The sequence below is a fragment of the Leopardus geoffroyi genome, chromosome B2 (assembly GCF_018350155.1).
Source record: "Leopardus geoffroyi isolate Oge1 chromosome B2, O.geoffroyi_Oge1_pat1.0, whole genome shotgun sequence".
In the NCBI taxonomy this organism is placed as follows: Eukaryota; Metazoa; Chordata; class Mammalia; order Carnivora; family Felidae; genus Leopardus; species Leopardus geoffroyi.
This window is the reverse complement of record NC_059332.1, coordinates 111,351,065-111,370,874: the sequence shown is the minus strand read 5'-3', so window position 1 is coordinate 111,370,874 and position 19,810 is coordinate 111,351,065. Positions and strand designations below refer to the sequence as shown.

At 35.6% G+C, this 19,810-nt stretch overlaps 1 protein-coding gene across 2 annotated transcripts in view; it reads left to right on the top strand.

Annotated features, from left to right (window-relative positions):
- The window catches only part of TRDN (triadin), a 389,767-nt gene that overhangs the window by 82,488 nt on the left and 287,469 nt on the right, over nt 1-19,810 (top strand). For both annotated transcript variants that reach the window (XM_045499455.1, XM_045499454.1), the window contains exon 5: nt 8,109-8,168. In XM_045499455.1, coding sequence (XP_045355411.1) covers nt 8,109-8,168 — 60 coding nt within the window. The remainder of the gene's footprint in view (nt 1-8,108; nt 8,169-19,810) is intronic.

Below are 19,810 nucleotides of genomic sequence, written 5' to 3'. Positions count from 1 at the left end.
TATTATCAGAAAAATCATAGAAAATATAAATACCTACACATGATTTAGAATGCTTATCTAAATTACTCAATATTCAATATAATATTTTCCCTTAATAATCCTTAATTAGCCACTAAATAGATAACTAGTCTTGCTTGGTTATTTATCATAATTAAACTTTTGTGTCCTAATCGCAATTGGCAAAATCATACAAAAGAGATTCTATGTTTAAATGAATAAATAATTTGAATTTTCAATATTAAAATAAGACAAATTGTAAGAAGACATTTTATATTGTCTAGTGCTTGTGAGATATATAGAGAAAACATAATGATAAAAAGCATTCATTGAAACCCACCAGCCTCATAATAATTTAATGAACTTGATTGCCATCTAAAAGAATCAGTACAGTTGCCTTGGTGACAGAGATTATCTTTTTAACTTCTTGAGTCTGTCATTTTAAAATCTTGAATTGATAATATTTTTAATTTGTTAACAATGTGTTATATTAATAGAGATAAATTGTATGCTTTAAATTGACCATGTGACTCTTTTTTTTAAATGTAATTTATTGTCAAGTTGGCTAACATACAGTATATAAAGGGTGCTCTTGGTTTTGGGGGTAGATTCCCGTGATTCATTGCTTGCATACAACACCCAGTGCTCATCCCAAGTGCCTTCCTTCCTCAATGCATATCACTCATTGAATCTTAAACAAAATTATAAACTACTCAAAAATAAGCTCTTCTATAATTACAACTAAACTATCATAAGCAAAATGCACGTAATATACAAAATAACTCAGGAAGACTTCATTACAAAATAAGGTTATCCTTAGGACTCATTTAACACAATCTATTTTCACTAATTTGGTCCCATTGATTGCTACTGCTAGTGACTCTCTCATTTTAAGTACCATGGCCTCTCCTCCCAAATTATATTTGGGAGATGAGCTCAGAGTCTTGGGAAAATCTGTTGGTTATGATTACCACTGGCCCTGTGGGAGACATAGAGGTTAGATGATTACATATTGATATAATTAAACTGTCTAAAGATGAAGAAGGAGAATCAAGCCAATGAAATGAATCTTCACTTCTAATTTAGAGAAGTTTTAAAGACTTTGTCTATTGAATAATTACGCGTTCCCATGGGCCATGCAGCACACACTGTGAGAACCAGAAAATTCCCTGTTACACCTAAAAGTTCCATTTGGACTACCAAAAGGATCACTGAAATCTGTATTTATCTTCTCAGATGTCCAGCATAAATATGTGTAACAAGTGTCAAAATCTCATTATTTCTGTGTATAAAATATACATATATAAGCAAGTGCCATCAAATAAAAGAGAATGCAGATTATCATTGAAATACCATAAGTGTCAATAGGGAATGCTGGAGAACTGCAATAACATCTAACATGTAGAACAAAAGGGATAGAAATTATGGACCCTTCCTTTAAGTTATGTTGAATTGCATGCCCTATTTTTAAATCCTGTCCCCAATTATTTCAAATGAAAGAGACATGATATTTGTCAACATTTTATTACAGGTAAAATATATTCAATTCATAGTTGACTTACTTTTTATATAAATATCTGTGAATAAGTTTTGAAATAAAGCAAAGCACGAAAAAACTATTTTAGTATTAAAAACTAGTATTACTACTAGTACTAATTATTACTAGTATTTAAAAATTTTTTAAATACTCAATATCCTTACTTTGACTTTTCTAAAAAATGTGTATTTATTTATTTTTGAGTGTGAGAGGACATACATAAGCAGGGAAGAGGAAGAGAGAGAGGGAGACATAGAATCCAAAGCAGACTCCAGGCTCTGAGTTGTCAGTACAGAGCCTGACGTGGGGCTTGAACTCATGAACTGTGAGATCATGACCTGAACCGAAATCAGATGCTCAACCGACTGAGCCACCCAGGCTCCCCTATTATATATTTATCAAGTCGTTGGTATGTGACAGCCACTACTGTTACACATTGAAAATTTAACGTTAAACAATATAAATATAATTCTTGCCCTCATCAATTTAGAATTTAATGAGAGAAACAAGTAATTATGATAAAAATAGCCAATATTTACAGTATGCTTACTTGATAAACAGATGTTGTTGTAAATTCTTTACATTTTAGATTATTTTTTAATGTTTATTAATTTAGTTTTGAGAAAGACAATGTGAGTGGGGGAGGAGCAGGGAGAGAAGGAGCCAGAGAATCTGAGGCAGGCTCCTCACTGTTAGCATAGTGCAAGAACCCACCATGGGGATTGAACCCACGAAGCTTGAGATCATGCCCTGAGCTTAAGTCAGATGCTTAACCAAGTGATCCACCCAGGTGCCCCACATTTTAACTTATTTTAATTCTTCTGTAAATCTATGTGGAAGGTACTATTAATAACCTCATTTTACAGATGAAGAAATAAGGTTTGCACAGCTGGTAAGAAAAGGAATCAGATTCCAACTGGGCAGATTGACTCTAGCATCGATTATCTTAACCATTAAGCTGTATTTTAATACATGTCAGATATATTTTTGTATAGATCTGTTAATAACTTACCTGTGTCTACTTTTTCTAAAAAATGCATATTTTAATTACATTAGAATACCATAGATTTATACCAGCTTTCCTATGACAATTATTAAAATAATCATTTAATGATCATTGCAACCCAGAAATAATGAAAAATCTCAATATTACTAATTTTTACTTTCCCAACACTTCACGAGTCTGGTGCTGAGACTAACACCTCCTCAGAGACGTTGGACTCACCTAATTGGTTGTTTGGCTTTGAACTTTAGAGAAACAGCCTGACTGAGGAGGGTATATTTCCTTATTATCTTCATTGAATTATAAAGCATAAAAGCCAAGGTTTAAATTTCCTGAGTTCCTTAAATGAAGGAAATTTGTAAATGCATTTAGAGCCTAGCTTGATAAAGTTTTCCGATGACTTCAAATGTTTTTAGTTTTAGAGTGGGAGATGAATAAAAATAAAGATTTAAAGGGAGACCTTATTATTTTTCTCCATGTCTTATATTTATTCATACTTCCCTGTAGATGTGGAGGAAAACTATAGAGGAAAATCAGGAGTAGTGAAAAAAGTTGGACTATGCTTCCCACATTCTGTGGTGATAACTTTCCCTTTTCATAAATCTTTTAGTACACTTGTACTGTTACCAACACTGTAAACATCAGTGGAGTACTGCTCCACTCTTCTAAGGTACGGTTACTGATGACTCCTTTTTCCCTCCTGACACATTGAGATAATTATTGCTCTTCTTCCATATTATTTTTCCCTTCTCCAATTCTCAAATTTCAAATATAGATTTGTATCCTTAAGGGCCTGTGGGCAGTCTCACACCTGGATTGAGACACTTTGACTTCTGTGCCTTCTCAGACACAAAACAATCTTTAAGGTTTACTGGTTACCAGAATGGCTTATGATTCCAACTGGCATCTGGTGCTGTGACTTATTATAATGTCTTAATAGACATTGGGCATTAATCTAACTGGAAAACACATATATTTGGAGGTAAATAACAACTGCTTTGATCTTCTTCTTTGTCCCTTGTACCCAGGATTTGTGCAGGTCTACGTGTACTGTATCTAAACAGTGTCATGATGTTAAATGCAATTTTATGCGATTATACATTATTGTCATATTACACAAAATGGAGTTATTCACCAGTCTATGGAAATTAGCAAATAACTGGAAGCCAGTTGTAATATAATACAGGGAATTTTATTTTTCTTGGAAGTTTGTTGAAAACCATAGGGTGATAAAGTTCTACCTTTAGTGACTTGAATCTTTAAAATTTAATCTTACATTCTTATATAAATGGTTCTTAGCTGGAAAGAGCAGTTGAGAGTAACAAATCAAACATCATTTGCTTGTGAGAAAAAGATCCTTCTGAAGTCTAAATTGGAAGGACATTGTTACTCAATTGGACAAGAGCCTGGATGGTTATCATTTCCCGGCTCAAGTGTAAGGAGATAGAACTGGCACATGTGCAGAGGCTTCATTGGTTTCTCCAGGCATCTGATAGCCACAGGCATCGACACTTGCCATAGAATGCAGTCACCAAAGAAAATTCAGTGTTGCAGTAAAACATGCAGAGAGAGATGTAATTTATCCTTAAGTCTCAACCATAAGAAATAAATTTCTTTTGTCTTCTATAAGCAGAGAAATGTAGGCCTATGTATGCCTTTATAAGGTTAGCTGTGTGAGTCTTCACTTGCCTCTATAGAAATACTAAGGGTCTTCGAGTGAGTTAAAAATTTAGTTGATGACAGTCCTGCACACAAGAAAATGCCTGTGTAAGTCATCATATTTCATTGTGACCTATAAAGATCTTATTGTGTATGTGTGTGTATTTTAATCCATGATCCCTGCCTCCACTTATGAGAAATCTAAGTAGATCTGTCCAGAGCCATGAGACTGTCCTCATAAAAGACTGAAGTATGGAGTCAGGAAAATAAAAAAAAAATAGGGCTTTATCCTTGAGATTGGTCTGAGTTATAGAACTGGGTTGTGTCTGCTCCATTTACTGTTGAGTAAAAAACAGATACTCAGAAATTTATTGCCACTTTTTTTTCAGTCTAATTCTCTTTTAGTTTCATTTTATTTATATTTTTGCTTAAGGAAAATGTGTAGTGAAATATATCCAACATGCCAGAATTTACTTTCCTTCTTGGAGTTAACTCTCTCCGTGTATTTGGAAATCAGTGGATTTCCCCCTGCCTTTTCATGAATGGTGCTCTTGATCCCAACCTTGTTGAGATTTGTCTTCTCTCACTTTATTTTTTTCCCCTCTAGAATGGACTTCTGCTCATTTCAATGCTGATCACAATCTACAGCTCATTCCCTTTTGATGGGATGCTGCTGTGTACAAAGGAGCTAGAGCTAAGGGGTGCCGATTTGGCTCCTGCTACTGCTTCTTATTTCTGTTCTCTTATGTGTAAACATCCACCTGCCTTGCAGGAAACCCAGCCATGGATGAACATGGGTTGTCTAGTCCCACAAAACACCACCCTGTCCAGCGTATTTCCCCAAATGAAATTAGGGTAGGAGGCTCTGACAGGTTTGCCCAAGCAGGATGGCCTTTAGCACTTGATCCTGCAGAAAATTCTAACCTAAGTCTGATCCTTTGTGGGAGCTGCAGAACCTCTGCTTTATTCTTCTGAGTGACCAATAGATGCCTGCAGAACATGCACACGCACACACACATGCACACACACACATGCACACGCACTTACCTCTACAGGAAGAATATTATTCTAAATGACAACTTTAAGACCTTCTTCTCTCACAATGAAGGTAGCATTTCAAGTAAGCTTTTAATTTAGAAGATTTCATCCCATTTCTGTATTCAAATCAATCCCAACTAGGAGTAAGAAATTATCTCTTAAAGGTGACTCCCTTAGCATGTCCAGACTACTCTAAATCTTTGGCGTTTTACTTGCTTTACTGGCCTGATTTATACAAGGCACCAATCTTTGTGGCCTCTGTTGATCTGAATAGGAAGGAGGAAGCAAGATAGTACTGGCAAGGGAGAATTTCAAGTTTTCTTTTTCATTTGTAAAAGATTGAACTCTGTGGATGACCTAAGGTTTTTCAAAGGTCGTTTGCCCACTCCTAGGACTAAACCAGCACTGGCTGATAGTAATACAGTGTGAGCCACATACGCAGTTTAAAATTTTCAAGTAGCCACATATTTAAAATGTAAAAAGAATAATATGAAATTAATTTTAATGACATGTCTTATTTAACCTAATCAGGGTCTCAGTGAGGGCTCAACCAGAAAAGCAGAACCAGTAGGAGATTATGCAGATATATTTATATATTAAGAAATTTATCACAAGGAATTGGCATATGTGATTGTGGGGACTAGCTAAGCATAGGACAGCAGTCAGGAAAGGAAAAATCACAGGCAAAATTGAACCCACAGGCAGGGACCAAAGCTGTCATCCCCAGACAGAATTTCTTTCTCCTCCTTGGGAAACTTCATGATCCAGAATCATCTTCTTATTTAAAGTCTATGGATTAGGGATTTTAATTACATCTGTAAAATACCTTCACAGCAAATCCTAGATTAGTGTTCATTTGAATGACTTGGAATAGTAGTCTGCCCAAGTTGCCACACAAATAAAATGATCACACTAAATATGCCCCAAATCATATCATCCCAATATGTTATTAATATAAAATCATTAATGAGATATTGTACACCTTTTTTTATACTAAATCTTCATAATCCAGTATGTACTTACACTTACATCACATCTCAATGTTAGACTAATCTCATACCCTGTCTTTAACATCCACATGAGTCCTGTGGCTATTGCCAGGCAGTGCAGGTCCAAAGTAACAGTGATTAAGTAGGTTATCTCATATATTTAGACAGTTCTAAAAATACAAATTCTTTGTGTGTGTGTTAAATAAGGTTTATGGTAGTTTTATTGCCTATAGCCAATAAGATGCAACTTTATTTTGCTTTTGCAAACAACACAGATGAAAATTTTCTACACATATACCTCTATATGATAATTTAGTATAGTGCAACACTATTCTTCTTTCATAATTAGAGAAATACTACAGAAACCAAAAGCACAAGGTAATCAAAATAAATACTGTCCTGAGTCATCTGAACACATTCTTTAGGGCTCCTTTTGCCCTACAGAATGCATTTGGCAATGTCTAAAGACATTTTTTATAGACATTTTTCAATGTCTAAAGACATTTTCATTTTTCATGACAGGGGATGGAACTAAAACATACATTTAACAGGAGAAGCCAGGCTTGCTGCTAAATATCATAGATTGCACAGAATAACCTATTCCACCCCCAAATAATGATTCACCCACCTTAAAAAGGACTGATGATAACTGGCCAACAGATATCTGAACACACACACACACACATGTGCGCGCGCACACACACACACACACACACACTTGGGAGTAAGATTTGGAGACCTATGGAGAACAGATTTTTTTTAAAAAATGGTGAGACAGACAAGAAAATGTAAGTTTCCTGTGGTCTTTGAAGATCTTTCTTTGAAACTTGGAGAAATTTTACCAGGGATGAGATAAAGTATCTTAACTCTTTTGTATCTCCATTGCCATATCAAAGCCAGGGATGGGATAAGGGTAAAGGAGTGATAATTACCTCCTTAACAGGTGAAAATCACTAATTGTTTTTCCCGAAGATACTTAGGATTTTCCTATGGTTGGTCTTGATTTTAGACTTCTGGAAAAATTACAAAAATGCAAATTCACATTTACAAACGGAGAATTTAAAATGTGTACAGTAATTAGCACCATCTCAGATCATCTGTGAAATAAAGTTGTGATAAATAAATAAGTAAATCTCATTAGCATTTTTCAAAGATAAACCATGGTATTAAGACTAGGTCACTTTTCAGAGGTAGTAATCATATTTGTAAACTCTAATATCTAATTTAGTTCCATCCAAATTAACTGCAAATTCAGAATTAACTTCATTTTCTAAGCCTTGGCAATGTATGTATACTGAAGCTAGCAGCAAATTAAATATATTTGTTAAAATCTGATATTTAGAAAAAAATGTAACGACTGACTTATTCCATGAAATGTGTCATATCTGCATGCAGTAATTATGGGTTAAATGCAATGCCAAATTCTGATTATAAACATAACTTAGACTCAATACTTCTGAGATATATTTCCTATTAGGTAGTTACAGTTCATTTCACAAATTCTTAATTTAATACGTAAAAATGAAATCTTCCTCAATCTAAATGACATTCTTACTAAGGATTCTTAATTGTATTGAGAGTAATTGAAATAAAACATAATTATAGTTTGTGATCAATTTTAGCACTGAAAACAGTGACAACATATCCTCATTGATGCAAGTTTTTAAGCTTTTTCAAATAGCACTAATTTTGAGGTAAATTCATTTTTTCCCTTATTTCAATAAGTGAGTGATTTATGTAGCAACATGTTACAGTGACTTTTTCCATTTAGATACCTATACCTTAGACTTCATTGTGGAATTTTAAAGTTTAGATCACAGTTATAGTTTATATATTGTATATTTTCAAAAATAGTCTTTAAAGTATAAATTCTATGTTTTTCTAGAAATACACAAAGACAAGACTGAAAAGCAGGAGAAACCTGAAAGGAAAATAGTACCTAAAGGTAAATGTTTAATATTGTGTTTCTTCTTCTTTTTTTATTTAGGATACATATTTTGTGTATTCAAACAGGAGGAACAAAAATTTTCATGTTGAGTGTTCTCTTGTTGTAACATTTTTGGTAGTGTTTAGATGAACACCTTTATTTCTCAGTTAACTTCAGGTATGGAATCAAACATGTGACAATTTTTAAATGACTTACAACCAGTTTTTACTTACTGAGATAGTACTGTGAATATAATTTTTGACTTACTAGCAAACATTTTTCTTCTTTGAATAAGTTACTGTAATTAGTCAGAGTACAAATTTTTTTAACCTTGAATTTTTTATGCCACTTAGAACCTTTAAAATCTTTGTCACAGAAATGCAGTCATTTTATTGGCTCACTGCTGACTGCTACAGCCCCACAACTTTCTTACCAGCCTCAAGGGGTGCATGGACAGTGACAACATGATGATTAATATCCCTTTCAACTCAAATGAATCCAGTGACTGCAATCTTGCATTAGAGGCATATTAATAATGGCGAACATTGTCTTGCTCATTTTATCAAGCATCACTTTTCCAGGAGTGGCCTTGTAGTCATAAAACTTTAAAGAAACTTATAGGAAGCTTTCAAAGGGATATATTTCTAAATATGCCCAGGTTTCCCCAATGATCAATCTCGTGTGTTTTTTAGGTGAGTTAGGGCAAAAATTAAAACCTTATAATTACTGTATTTGTGTGATAAGGGAAGAAAATGAAATAATTTTTCTGGGATAGAAATTGAATCTTGTCTAGTATTTATTATGTCAAAGCTGTCTAATGTAAAACTATCTGCAGTAAATGGCAAAGTTGCAAATAGTGAAGTTTCATGTAATAGAAGCTCTACTTAACCTTAAAGGATACCAACATGTCAATCTATATTAAAATGCCGGTTTTAGTATACTTCCTGTACTTCCTTTTTGTGAAGAGCTTAAATCATTCAGCAGATATTATGTCTTCAATCCTAATGTTTGAATTCATTCCAGACTGGTCAGCCAATCCTTATACAATCAGGGACATGGAAGCTTACTCAATTGAAACCTATTTATATTTGTACTTAGGGAACTAATGTCTTCTTACCGTTCCCTTTCCTTTTTGGTCCTTCATTCCTTTGGTCAGGGAAATTGGACACAGCTCTTGGGCATGGATTAACTAAGCTAGCCATGACTGAACTGGCTATGTGTTTCAATCTGCTGGAGGTTAAACAGAAACTCAACTGGTTCCACATGATGGGAATCTCTGCTGTTTTATCTTGCAGACTGTACTATTAATTTAATAGCTGTGCTGCTGGAGTGGATGTGGTGATACAGATGGCACCATTTGCATGTTGGACCTGGCTCTATTAGAATCCTGCTGTTAAAGACTTTGAGCAGTGGGCTGTAGAGTGGGCTTATTAAACTAGTGAGTCTTGCATAATTAAAACAGTGAATTTGGCAGAAGTTTAAAATAAATTTCTCAAAGACTGGGTTAGAGATTAGTACCTGAATATATTCCCCAAATAGACCAAATATATTTTGGAAAGTGAATATTTCTCAAGAAAGAGAAAATGGAGCTTCAACTGTTTGAGACTTCCAAGGGTTTTAGAGGTAGTTTCTTTTTTCCACATTTTTTTCCTGCATGAATATGAACAAAAGATTCTGTTTCACTGCTTGGTTTCCTCATCCAGGTAGAATAATGCGTGTTTTTTATTTCCAGGTAGTTCAGTGAAAATAAGTGTGTTTTTATAACTTCACGGATGTAGATAAATATGTTTTCTACATGCCACATTTCGTATCAGTTATGGTTATATGTGATGGAGAGTTAGGAATTTAAATTCTTATGAAAATATTTGAACTCTTATAAGAGAAGATACAATATGTTCAAGGTAATAGTAGCCTGTGATGGTTATAGACAAGCCAGGAAATATCTGAGTCTAAAAAGCTGGCAACAAATAAATAAATACATAAATAAGAAGCTGGTGAAAGCTGGTGAGGCTAGGGGAAATAAAAGTGTTAGTGGTGATAGAAGCTAAATCACATCTTTTTGTCTCTTTTTTTTTTCCTTTAAGGGATTCATATGGTATTTGAAAAGGTTTAAGGAGTGTGAAGTCTTTTGGAAAGCCCTGGAAATCTATATGTAGATGATTTACTCATCAAATAGAATACAGAAAACCATAGAATATTTAATCCCAGATAATATACATTTCCAAAATACTTCTATATAAATATGCTAATTCATTTTTAAATTGTTAACGGATCAGTTTCAATTCCCAATTCTTTTCATAGAAAATTATTAATTTTTATAGCCTTCCACATTATCTAAATGATTTTAATTCATGGGGCTACAGTAACTTTTATTCCTAGTTTGTCCCTGTGTTTACTTTGTCGGATGTTTTTCTTAGGGAAAATGCAACAGTTTCAAGGAACTGAGAAGCAAGCCCTTTAATTCTTAATCTGGCGATTTTAATGTATAAACTCTGACATGTTAGTGAATGTCTACATTTAAATTAATCTTGATTTTTTCTATATACAAGAAGTTGCAATTTATTTTATAAATATGATCACAGTAATGTCTATACGTGTGACCTTATATTGAATTAATAGTAATAGTGGAACCATACATTTGCTTAGAAGAAACTTTAAACCCTAATTTAACTTTCCTGGATTACTAAAATGCCATTCACCAAGTTGTTGCTGATATAAATGTCCCTGGTGAGCAAGTAGAATACCATCATGCCAGAGTTGTTGTGGGCACTGAATATTTTGCTGTGGCAGAAGTTAGCTTGAAGAACATTGATTCCATTCCAGGATGATAGTTTCTAATGAAAGATTTTATAGGTCAAAAGGGTCTTATGGTACACTCATATTTATTTATTTTTGTTGTTAAAATTTTTTAACGTTTATTTATTTTTGAGAGACAGAGAGAAACAGAACGCAAATGGGGGAGGGGCAGCAAGAGAGGGAGGGAGACACAGGGTCCGAAGCAGGTTCCAGACTCTGAGCTGTCAGCACAGAGCCCGACTCAGGGCTCCAACCTACAAACCGTGAGATCGTGACCTGAGCTGAAGTCGGACACTCAACTGACTGAGCCACCCAAGTGCCCCCAGAATACATTCATATTTAAAGCCAAATATTTTGGAATATATTTTCGTCTAACCTATATGAACTGATTTCCAGATAGAGGTGAGTAAGGCAGTCTAGGAACCACAGTCTGTGAGTATTTCAAATGACTGGATGACCATTATGGAATGCAGAGCCACATGTCAAATGATGAGAAATAGTGATCAGTCACATCTAGCAGTCCACAGTTTGGGTATCCTTTGAGGGTATAAATAACTATGTGCACATATGTCTTAAAAGAAAGTATATACATTCACTATAGGGAATTATAGAAACTAGTGTTATTTGTTGTAAATAAAAGGTCCTGGTCATGATTGTTAAAGACCATTTCCCTGGCTCATGATAAACACTCACGAATGTGTTTTCAATAAATAAGCTAGGAGCACAGTATATGATTTTGACAAAGAAGGATGCCATCATTATTTTCTTCTACTTTTAGAAATGTGTTGAATTAACCAATCTGAGTCAGAATCCAAATCTAGAGGCATCTGGGTAGCTCAGTCAGTTAAGCGTCCAACTCCTAATCTTGTCTCAGGTCTTGATCTCATGGCTCATGAGTTTGAGCCCCACACCAGGCTCTAGGATGACAGCACAGAGCCTGCTTGGGATTCTCTCTCTCCCTCTCTCCCAAAATAAATAAATAAACACTTAAAAAATTAAAAAAAAATAATCCAAATCTGGTAACTACTGCCTATGTAACCTTGGTAATTAATGTATGTAACCAGGTTAATTAATTTTTCATTGCCTCTATTTTATCATATATAAAATAAGTATAATATAGTTGTAAAGATTAAATGATTAGGAAATGTATATATGAAATTATTCAAATAATTCTTGGCAAATTTTAAACAGTAACTATCAGTCAATTCACTATTCTTCTTGATCACTACCGATTAGGTCAGTGACAATCTCTTGCAGGTTTCTTATGTACATTACTTCTCATCCTATATCTGGGACCACTTGATATCCATCTGATTATAGACTGAAGGATCTTAATATCTGTCATCTCACAATTCTGTAACACGACACTAAACCACCTTTATTGCCATTTCACCCCTATATTTGTGATTCCCTTTTTAAAAATCTCATATAAGCATTTATCTACTATGAAACAAATACTATACTTAACCTATGGTTTCTAATGTTTCACTTAATCTTCATGGAACAATATAACATGATAGATATAATCCCATTTAAAACTGAGAATACTGTGGTTTATCTGAACCAATGATTTTCTCAATGACTCATGTTTATTAATTTATAGACCCAAGTTGTCACCTCAGATTTTTCTAACTTAAGAAGATGTGGCTTTCCCAGTATACCCTCCATTGCATTTTCCTTCTTTTTTTGTTCCACTATGTCTAAATGTCTGTAGTAGAATTTCTCACAGCTGAAGGATCTTGACTTTTTCTCTGAATCCCCATGTTTAGGACCTTGTAATCTGCTGATCAACTTGACTGAAATGCTTGTACTTCCAAATATCTACCAGTTACTACTCATTTCTGTTCCCTCCCCATCTGTCTGTGCACCATATAACCTGGAGTTGTCCTGCTTGATGGCTTACCTGCAAAGCAGGCACCGTATACTTAATAAACAATATCCACCTCTAAGTTTCCCCACCATTATTTCTACACTTAGCAAAATGAGAAATGAGACCTGACAGTCCTTATTTCCTTGTAGAAATGCCAAATGGCACATCATGGGTGTATTAGTTTCCTGTGGCTGCTGTAACAGATTATCAAAATGTCTGTCTTAAAAACGATAGAAATTTATTATCTCCTAGAGGCCAAAAATCTAAAATTAGTTTCACTGGGACCAAATCAAGTTGTCAGCAGGGCCAAACTACCTCAGGGGGGCTCTAGAGGAGAATCTGTTCCTTGCCTCTTCCAGCTTCTAGGCCTGCTGTACTTCTCTGGTTTGCAGATTCATCACTCCAATCTCTGCCTCTGTGGTCACAGTGCCTTCTCCTCTGTCTTCAAATCTTCCACTGCCTCCCTATTATAGGGACACATGGGGTTACATGCAAGGCTCACCTAGATAATTCATGATAATTTCCCTATTTGAAGATCTTTGACTTAATTACATTGCTAAATCCCTTTTAGCCATATATGGTAACATTCACAGATTCCAGGGATTAAGACATGGCTATATTTTAGGGGGCTATTATTTAAATCACCCCACTCAGCTACTCTTTAACAAGAGTACAAACAGGTCAGATTTCAGAGAAGACTGATAGCTAAATACAAAATATATGTGTTTAAAGATAGGAATCACAGAATGGCAGAGTTTACCGAATTTATGGTAGCAACATTGTCATTAGAGTTTTTATAAATCTTTAGCTATCAGCATACTGAAAGTAAGTTGTAAAATTATTATTGTTAGAGAATTTGGATTTGGGGGAAATATTCACGTTTCATTATTTAGGATACCAGAACTAGTTAGAATAATTCTATTATTTTGGTTTGTTTTAGGAAGACAGATGTTTGTTCGTTCGTTTGTTTTTAATTTTTTCCTGATGAGGCTATGTGAAGAGTTTAGTCACTTTAGCAGTAGGATAAAGTTTATGTGTGGCCAAGACAGTGCCATAATTTCCTTAGATTGTATAAGAGAAGTTCCTTATTAAAAATTCATACTCAGTGTGCATGTACTTTAAATCAGAAATCTGGGAAAGACCTGAATACCCTAAGTATTTTTATATTGAATAATCTCTTCACATTTCATTTAAAACATTGATTAATTTAAGAGCCCAAGTGGTTAATTAATTTTGATACTCAAAATGACTGAAGAAGTAATATATGAAAAGCCCCTGGATTCTCCTCCACAACTCTCATCTGACTTAACACAGGTAACTAACAGACTTCTTTCACTTAGTGTGTTTGAAGTTAGTATTAAGTTCCTTTGCACAAAATGTCTTCATGCCTCTGTGTTATTGGTCAGCATAATAGGTATCACTATCCACTCAGGCTATTCAAGCTGCAGAACTAGGGGTTATTGTTGCCAGTGGTGGCATGGACTTGATGGATTTTAGAATCATCTGAATAATTTTTTAAAATATATATCCATCGCATACTCCATTTTGGGATCATTAATGTTTGGGAGGTAAGACAAGGGTTTGAGTCAAGCTCTTCTAAAGACTCGAATGACTCACCAAGGTTAGAATCACTGTCAATTAAACTCATGGCCTGGAGTTCAAGTACAGTCCACAGAGCTTTCCACTGACCAGGCTGTATTTTAAAACATATAACTGGCTGTCTTGGGGTGAGGCCTGCATCTATGGTTTACCAAAGTCTTTACCATTCTCTCTCATCACTCCTGGAGTAGACATGATCTGTCTCATTTCAGAAGGCGTTTGAGTTACAGTCCTTCCATAGACATCTTGGTCTTTTTCAATATGAAGAGCAGTCCTGCTCAGCCCCTTGTCCTACTCCTTCTTTATTATAATGTATCCTACTCTCACCTCTTCTCTCCCACTGTTATCTCCTCCACAATCATTTCTCAGTTAGATTAGGACAGTGAATTTCACTGAATTACCCCTCACATTCATGTTAATCATGTTACTAACAGGCTTAAATCCATCCTTTGCCATTACAGTCTCTTGGAGATAAAAGCCACATTTTCTACCGTGGCATAGAAGTCTCTTTTCATAAAATCAGTGATGACCCTACAAATGTCCAGTTTTGTGTACTTTCCCACATACTTTCCCAGTTCTGCAACCTCCTCCTCAACACTTTAAACTCTCAACTCTGCCCCTGTTGCCCCCCCATGACACCCAGACCCACCAACATCACCTTTGCCGTAGGCAGCCTGCACTGTTGGGCACTCCCTAAGCAGGCCCTCTGCCATCTCTCAGCTCTGTGCTTCTGTGTGCACTGTTCTCTCTGGCCTGCTGTCCCATCTTGTGCAGTCACTTGACAAGTCTTCCATTCATTTTTTTGAATCTCAGAAGGACTGTCAGTTCCTTTAATAGGCCTTCTCTGCTGTCCCTCACTCTGGGAGCATTTTGGCATTTTCTCCATGCTACTTTTATACCCCTGACTTCACACTATGAAACATTTTGACACCAATTTTTTATTTGGGTTACATTGATCTAACTCATTGAGATCAAGAACTATGTTTGTCTTCATATATGTTCTAGGTCATTTTTGACATTTACTCTTATGATTCAAGCTCAATGGTCTGTTAGATTTCTACCAGCTCTGAATTTGTGTGCTTATATCATATTAAAAATGACTTGAACATTTAGCAAAGTGACCAACACAAGAAACAAACTCAACAAACATGGAAATAATGAATGAGTTAATTAATGAAGCATTCATTTTATCTATTTTGTTGATCTCTACTTGACTCCTATTTGTTCCTTGAACATTTTTTATGTTTAATTTCAAATATATATCATTATTCGGCTTTAATTGGGCTCTTGTCAAATTTATTTGGTCAGAAGCAATTGAAGAATTTGATAGTAAGGTCCATATTAAAACAAAGACGGTCTATAACATGTAATTAGGAAACACAATAAAATTTATAATACAATAAAATAGATTAAATTATACAGATTAGGGGCGCCTTGGTGGCTCAGTTGGTTAAGTGTCCAAATTTGGCTTGGGTCATGATCTCCCCATTCATGAGTTCAAGTCCCACATCGGGCTCTGTGCTGACAGCTGGGAGCCTGGAGCCTGCTTCGGATTCTGTGTCTCCCTCTCTCTGTTCCTCCCCCACTCTCACTCTGCCTCTCTCTCTCTCAAAAATAAATAAAGATTAAAAAATATTGTCTTTAAATTATACAGATTGGGGCGCCTGGGTGGCTCAGTCAGTTGAGCATCCGACTTCAGCTCAGGTCATGATCTCATGGTTTGTGAATTTGAGCCCTGCGTCGGGCTTTGTGCTGACAGCTTGGAGCTCAGAGCCTGCTTTGGATTCTGTGTCTACCTCTCTCTCTCTGTCCCTTCCCTGCTCAAACTCTGTCTGTCTCTCTCTCAAAAATGAATAAATGTAAAAAAAAATTTTTTTAAAAAGTTATACAGATTAATTTGGACAATTTGAAAAAATGCAAAAAAAAAAAAAAATAAAAGAAAGAAAGACAACCACAAACCACTTATCTGAAGATAAACACTAATATATTTTTTATTTTCCACACATTTTTTTCTTTCATTTAGTTGTGTTTTTTTATTGCATATTGCCTTGGGATTTTTGGGGGATGGAAAATTTTATTGTTATTTTCAGATAACATTTAGGCTTTTACTTAACTATTAAACATGTCAATTTACTCAGAGAATAAACCATAAGAGACTGGAACCCAGTTGGTAAACCTACAACCAGATCAGAGAACTTTATCCAAGATGGCTCCCAGACAAAAGAAGGTTTTTAGGCATTCAGAACAATAGGTATTTGCTACATCAACCTGAGTTGTTTAGTGTTTGGGTAAAGAACTGACCTCAGGAATGGGGAAGAAGTTCACATGGCAGAAGTGTGTGCCGATGAATGGTCAACATCAAGGTGGGCCAGCCAGTGGAAACGGGTATATCCTGGCAGGCAGATACTATAAATGGAAAAACTGACCATAGCCATTAGGCAATAATACACATTAATTTATTCACAGCACTTACTTTGTGCCAAACACCATACTGAGCACTAAAAATTTAGCGATGAATAAGGCCTAGTCCAATGAGAGATCTAAAACACACTTATACCACCATTTAGTGAGTATTCTACAAAGAGACATCCTGGAGGAGATAACCGCCTTCCTCGATTGCTGAGTAAGTCTGAATGCAGTTTTTTGGTAAAGCCTTAGAGGAGTGGATGACTTAGGATTTAGATGTGCACTCTGGAACCTAAAATGGAATATATAAGAGCTAGGCCAAGGGCCATTCAAGGAACCAGGTGAGAACTTAGTTAAAAGACACAAGAGAACCCCAATGATTAGTATTAGTATTAGTTTCCTAGGGCTCCGTTAACAAAGTATCAAAAACTGGATGGCTTAAAATAACAGAAATTTATACTCTCACAGTTACACACGTTAATTAAATTTATTTGTTAACGATCAGTTGAAAAATATAGTACCTATATATTGTCTCTAAAGTCACATGACTTTTCAGAAGGATTGATTATCTCAGAGAGCTGCAAAGGAGAAGCTATTCCATGCTTCTCCTAGCTCCTGGTGATTGGCTGGCAATCTTTGGCTTTTAGATGGACCACTCCAATCTCTGCCTTCATCTTCAAGTGGTGTTCTCCCTACACCTCTGCTTTTTTCTTCTGTGCATATCTGTCTCTGTGTCCAAATTTTCCCTTTTCATAAGGACACCCATAATATTGAATTAAAGACCACCGTAATGACTTCATTTTAACTTCATTACCTCTGTAAAGACTCTATTTCCAACTATAAGGTCACATTCTCAGGTACCAGATTAGGACTCCAATACATCTTTTGAGACTATGCAAACCAATGCGGTCAGTATCACATGCGGTCAGAAGAACATTTTTTTGAAAGGGTAATTTAGAATAATAATCCTGATTGACTGGTTTAGGGTTGTTTCTGGGAGATAATTATAGGACTGGAACCAGAGGCTGGCAAAGGATTTTGCTGAAGATGAGGCTCAAAAGCCAAAGAGGACAGGACATTAGAATGTATCTAAATATCCTGGAGCCCTTTATAAAAATGCTCTCAAAGACCACAGACTAATTTAGTCAGCCTATATTGTATAAACTTTTATTTTTGCCTTCTCTCAGTCATACTTAATTGACTCTTTAAAGTACAAAATATATTTTCTTTTTTCTCTGACAGCTGTGAAAGATAAACCTGGAAATGAGATACCTACAAATATCTATGCATCACCTCCTCCATAGTGATTGCTCACTTTTGAGGAAGTGGTTACAGTTCTGGAGCCCCAGGTGAAGGGGAAATTACCCATACAATTAAATCAGAATTCAGAGTAAAACCAATATTTTGGAATTTAAATATATACTTTGTGATTTAGAGCATTTATCAGATGATATTTGTAATTTGGGGCAATTTGCCTAATCTGCTCTTTAATGCATAAATACATGTAATTTTATTATGAAAAAGAAGTATGTATATTATTGCAGGATTGGTTGTAGGTAACAAGCTCGGAGAGTCCAACCAGCACACTTTGGCTCATAAGAACAAGTTTCTAGTCTGCACAGGACCTGCATGGAGAAGGTAGCATAGTTGGAGGAAGAGTACTAGTTTGGCAATTTGATCACACTGTATTCTTATTCTTCTCTGCCATAGCCTCTTTTGAGGCAGTGTTTTCTTATCCAGGGACAAAGAAGTTCAGGCTAACTGCTCCTATCAGCTCTAAAATTGTGTGCTTATTTTAAATAAAAAATGATAAATTTGTCCTTTAGGAAAAATGAGTAATATAATCTTTGACAAGTTTCTCTACTCAGGAGTGCTTTTCTATTGAGTCCATCATTACCACTTAGAATGTGTAGATCATCTTGCCTTAACACAGAATGGAAATTCTACAGATTAGTTACAAAATAAATAGATAAAGACATACATACAGAGACATACATACTAACCAGGAGTATATCTGACACTGTTTAGTGTTGACTAAAGCCTAGGCACATCAGTACTGAAAAAAATTTTGCACCAAACTTTTGATTTTTTCCAACTGAGAACAGAGAGATCAGCAGAAGGACTCGGGCAGCCTGGCACTGAATCCTTACAGATTTGGCCCCTAGGGAGGGTTTGCCTGATAAGAACCTCAGAGTCAGGTGCACTGTGAGCTCTGGTACATTCAGAAAAGGACACAGGGCTTGTCCGGCAGGTTGCCAGGGCCACGCTCTGTAAAAGCACAGAGCACAGCTTGCAGAATGCTGGAGAGGGACCACATGGGGTGGGCGAGAGGCTGCTGCAGAGTTAAGTTGAGCTGAATGTTCTGGTCAGAGAAAGGTCAGAGTCTGGGCAAGTGCAGGAACAGCAGGGCCATGCCAGCTCTGATGCCAAACATCAGGGCCATTCCAACTGGTGGATTCCATTTGTTTTTAATTATCAGTATACCGAAGAGACTTTTGTTTCTTGTAAATAAGGATGACAAGCAAATTAAGCTCCAGCAGGTGCAACAAGCTTATTTTGTCCTGAGCTAAAACTGTCCTAGCTAAGATGTAACTTGCCAAACAGAGCTGGTGAAAGGAAGGTACTTTTTTCTTCCATTTGAAAACTGTCAGTTTGTAGTGTCTAAGCAAAGAGGTACATAAGTAAACAGTTTTTGTAGAAAATTATTTTTTTAATCTTAGAGTGATTATTAAGTCAGTTACTGATGGTTGCATTGTTTTGATAAAGGAAACTTTAAACTTGGTATTTGAGCTCAGTCTTGCTAAAGTTTGAAGTTTTCATCCAAGAAGCTTTACTGGCTGTCTGCCATTTTGAACAGCTCCCTAGAGCACAGGGGTCCAGCTGTTTCACTGAGCAATGTTATGGTACCATTTCTGAGGGGGATAATGAAATTTCAGCATACAGGACTGTGTCTGTAAATCAAAACTTAGACTGTGAGGAACCAGATTTT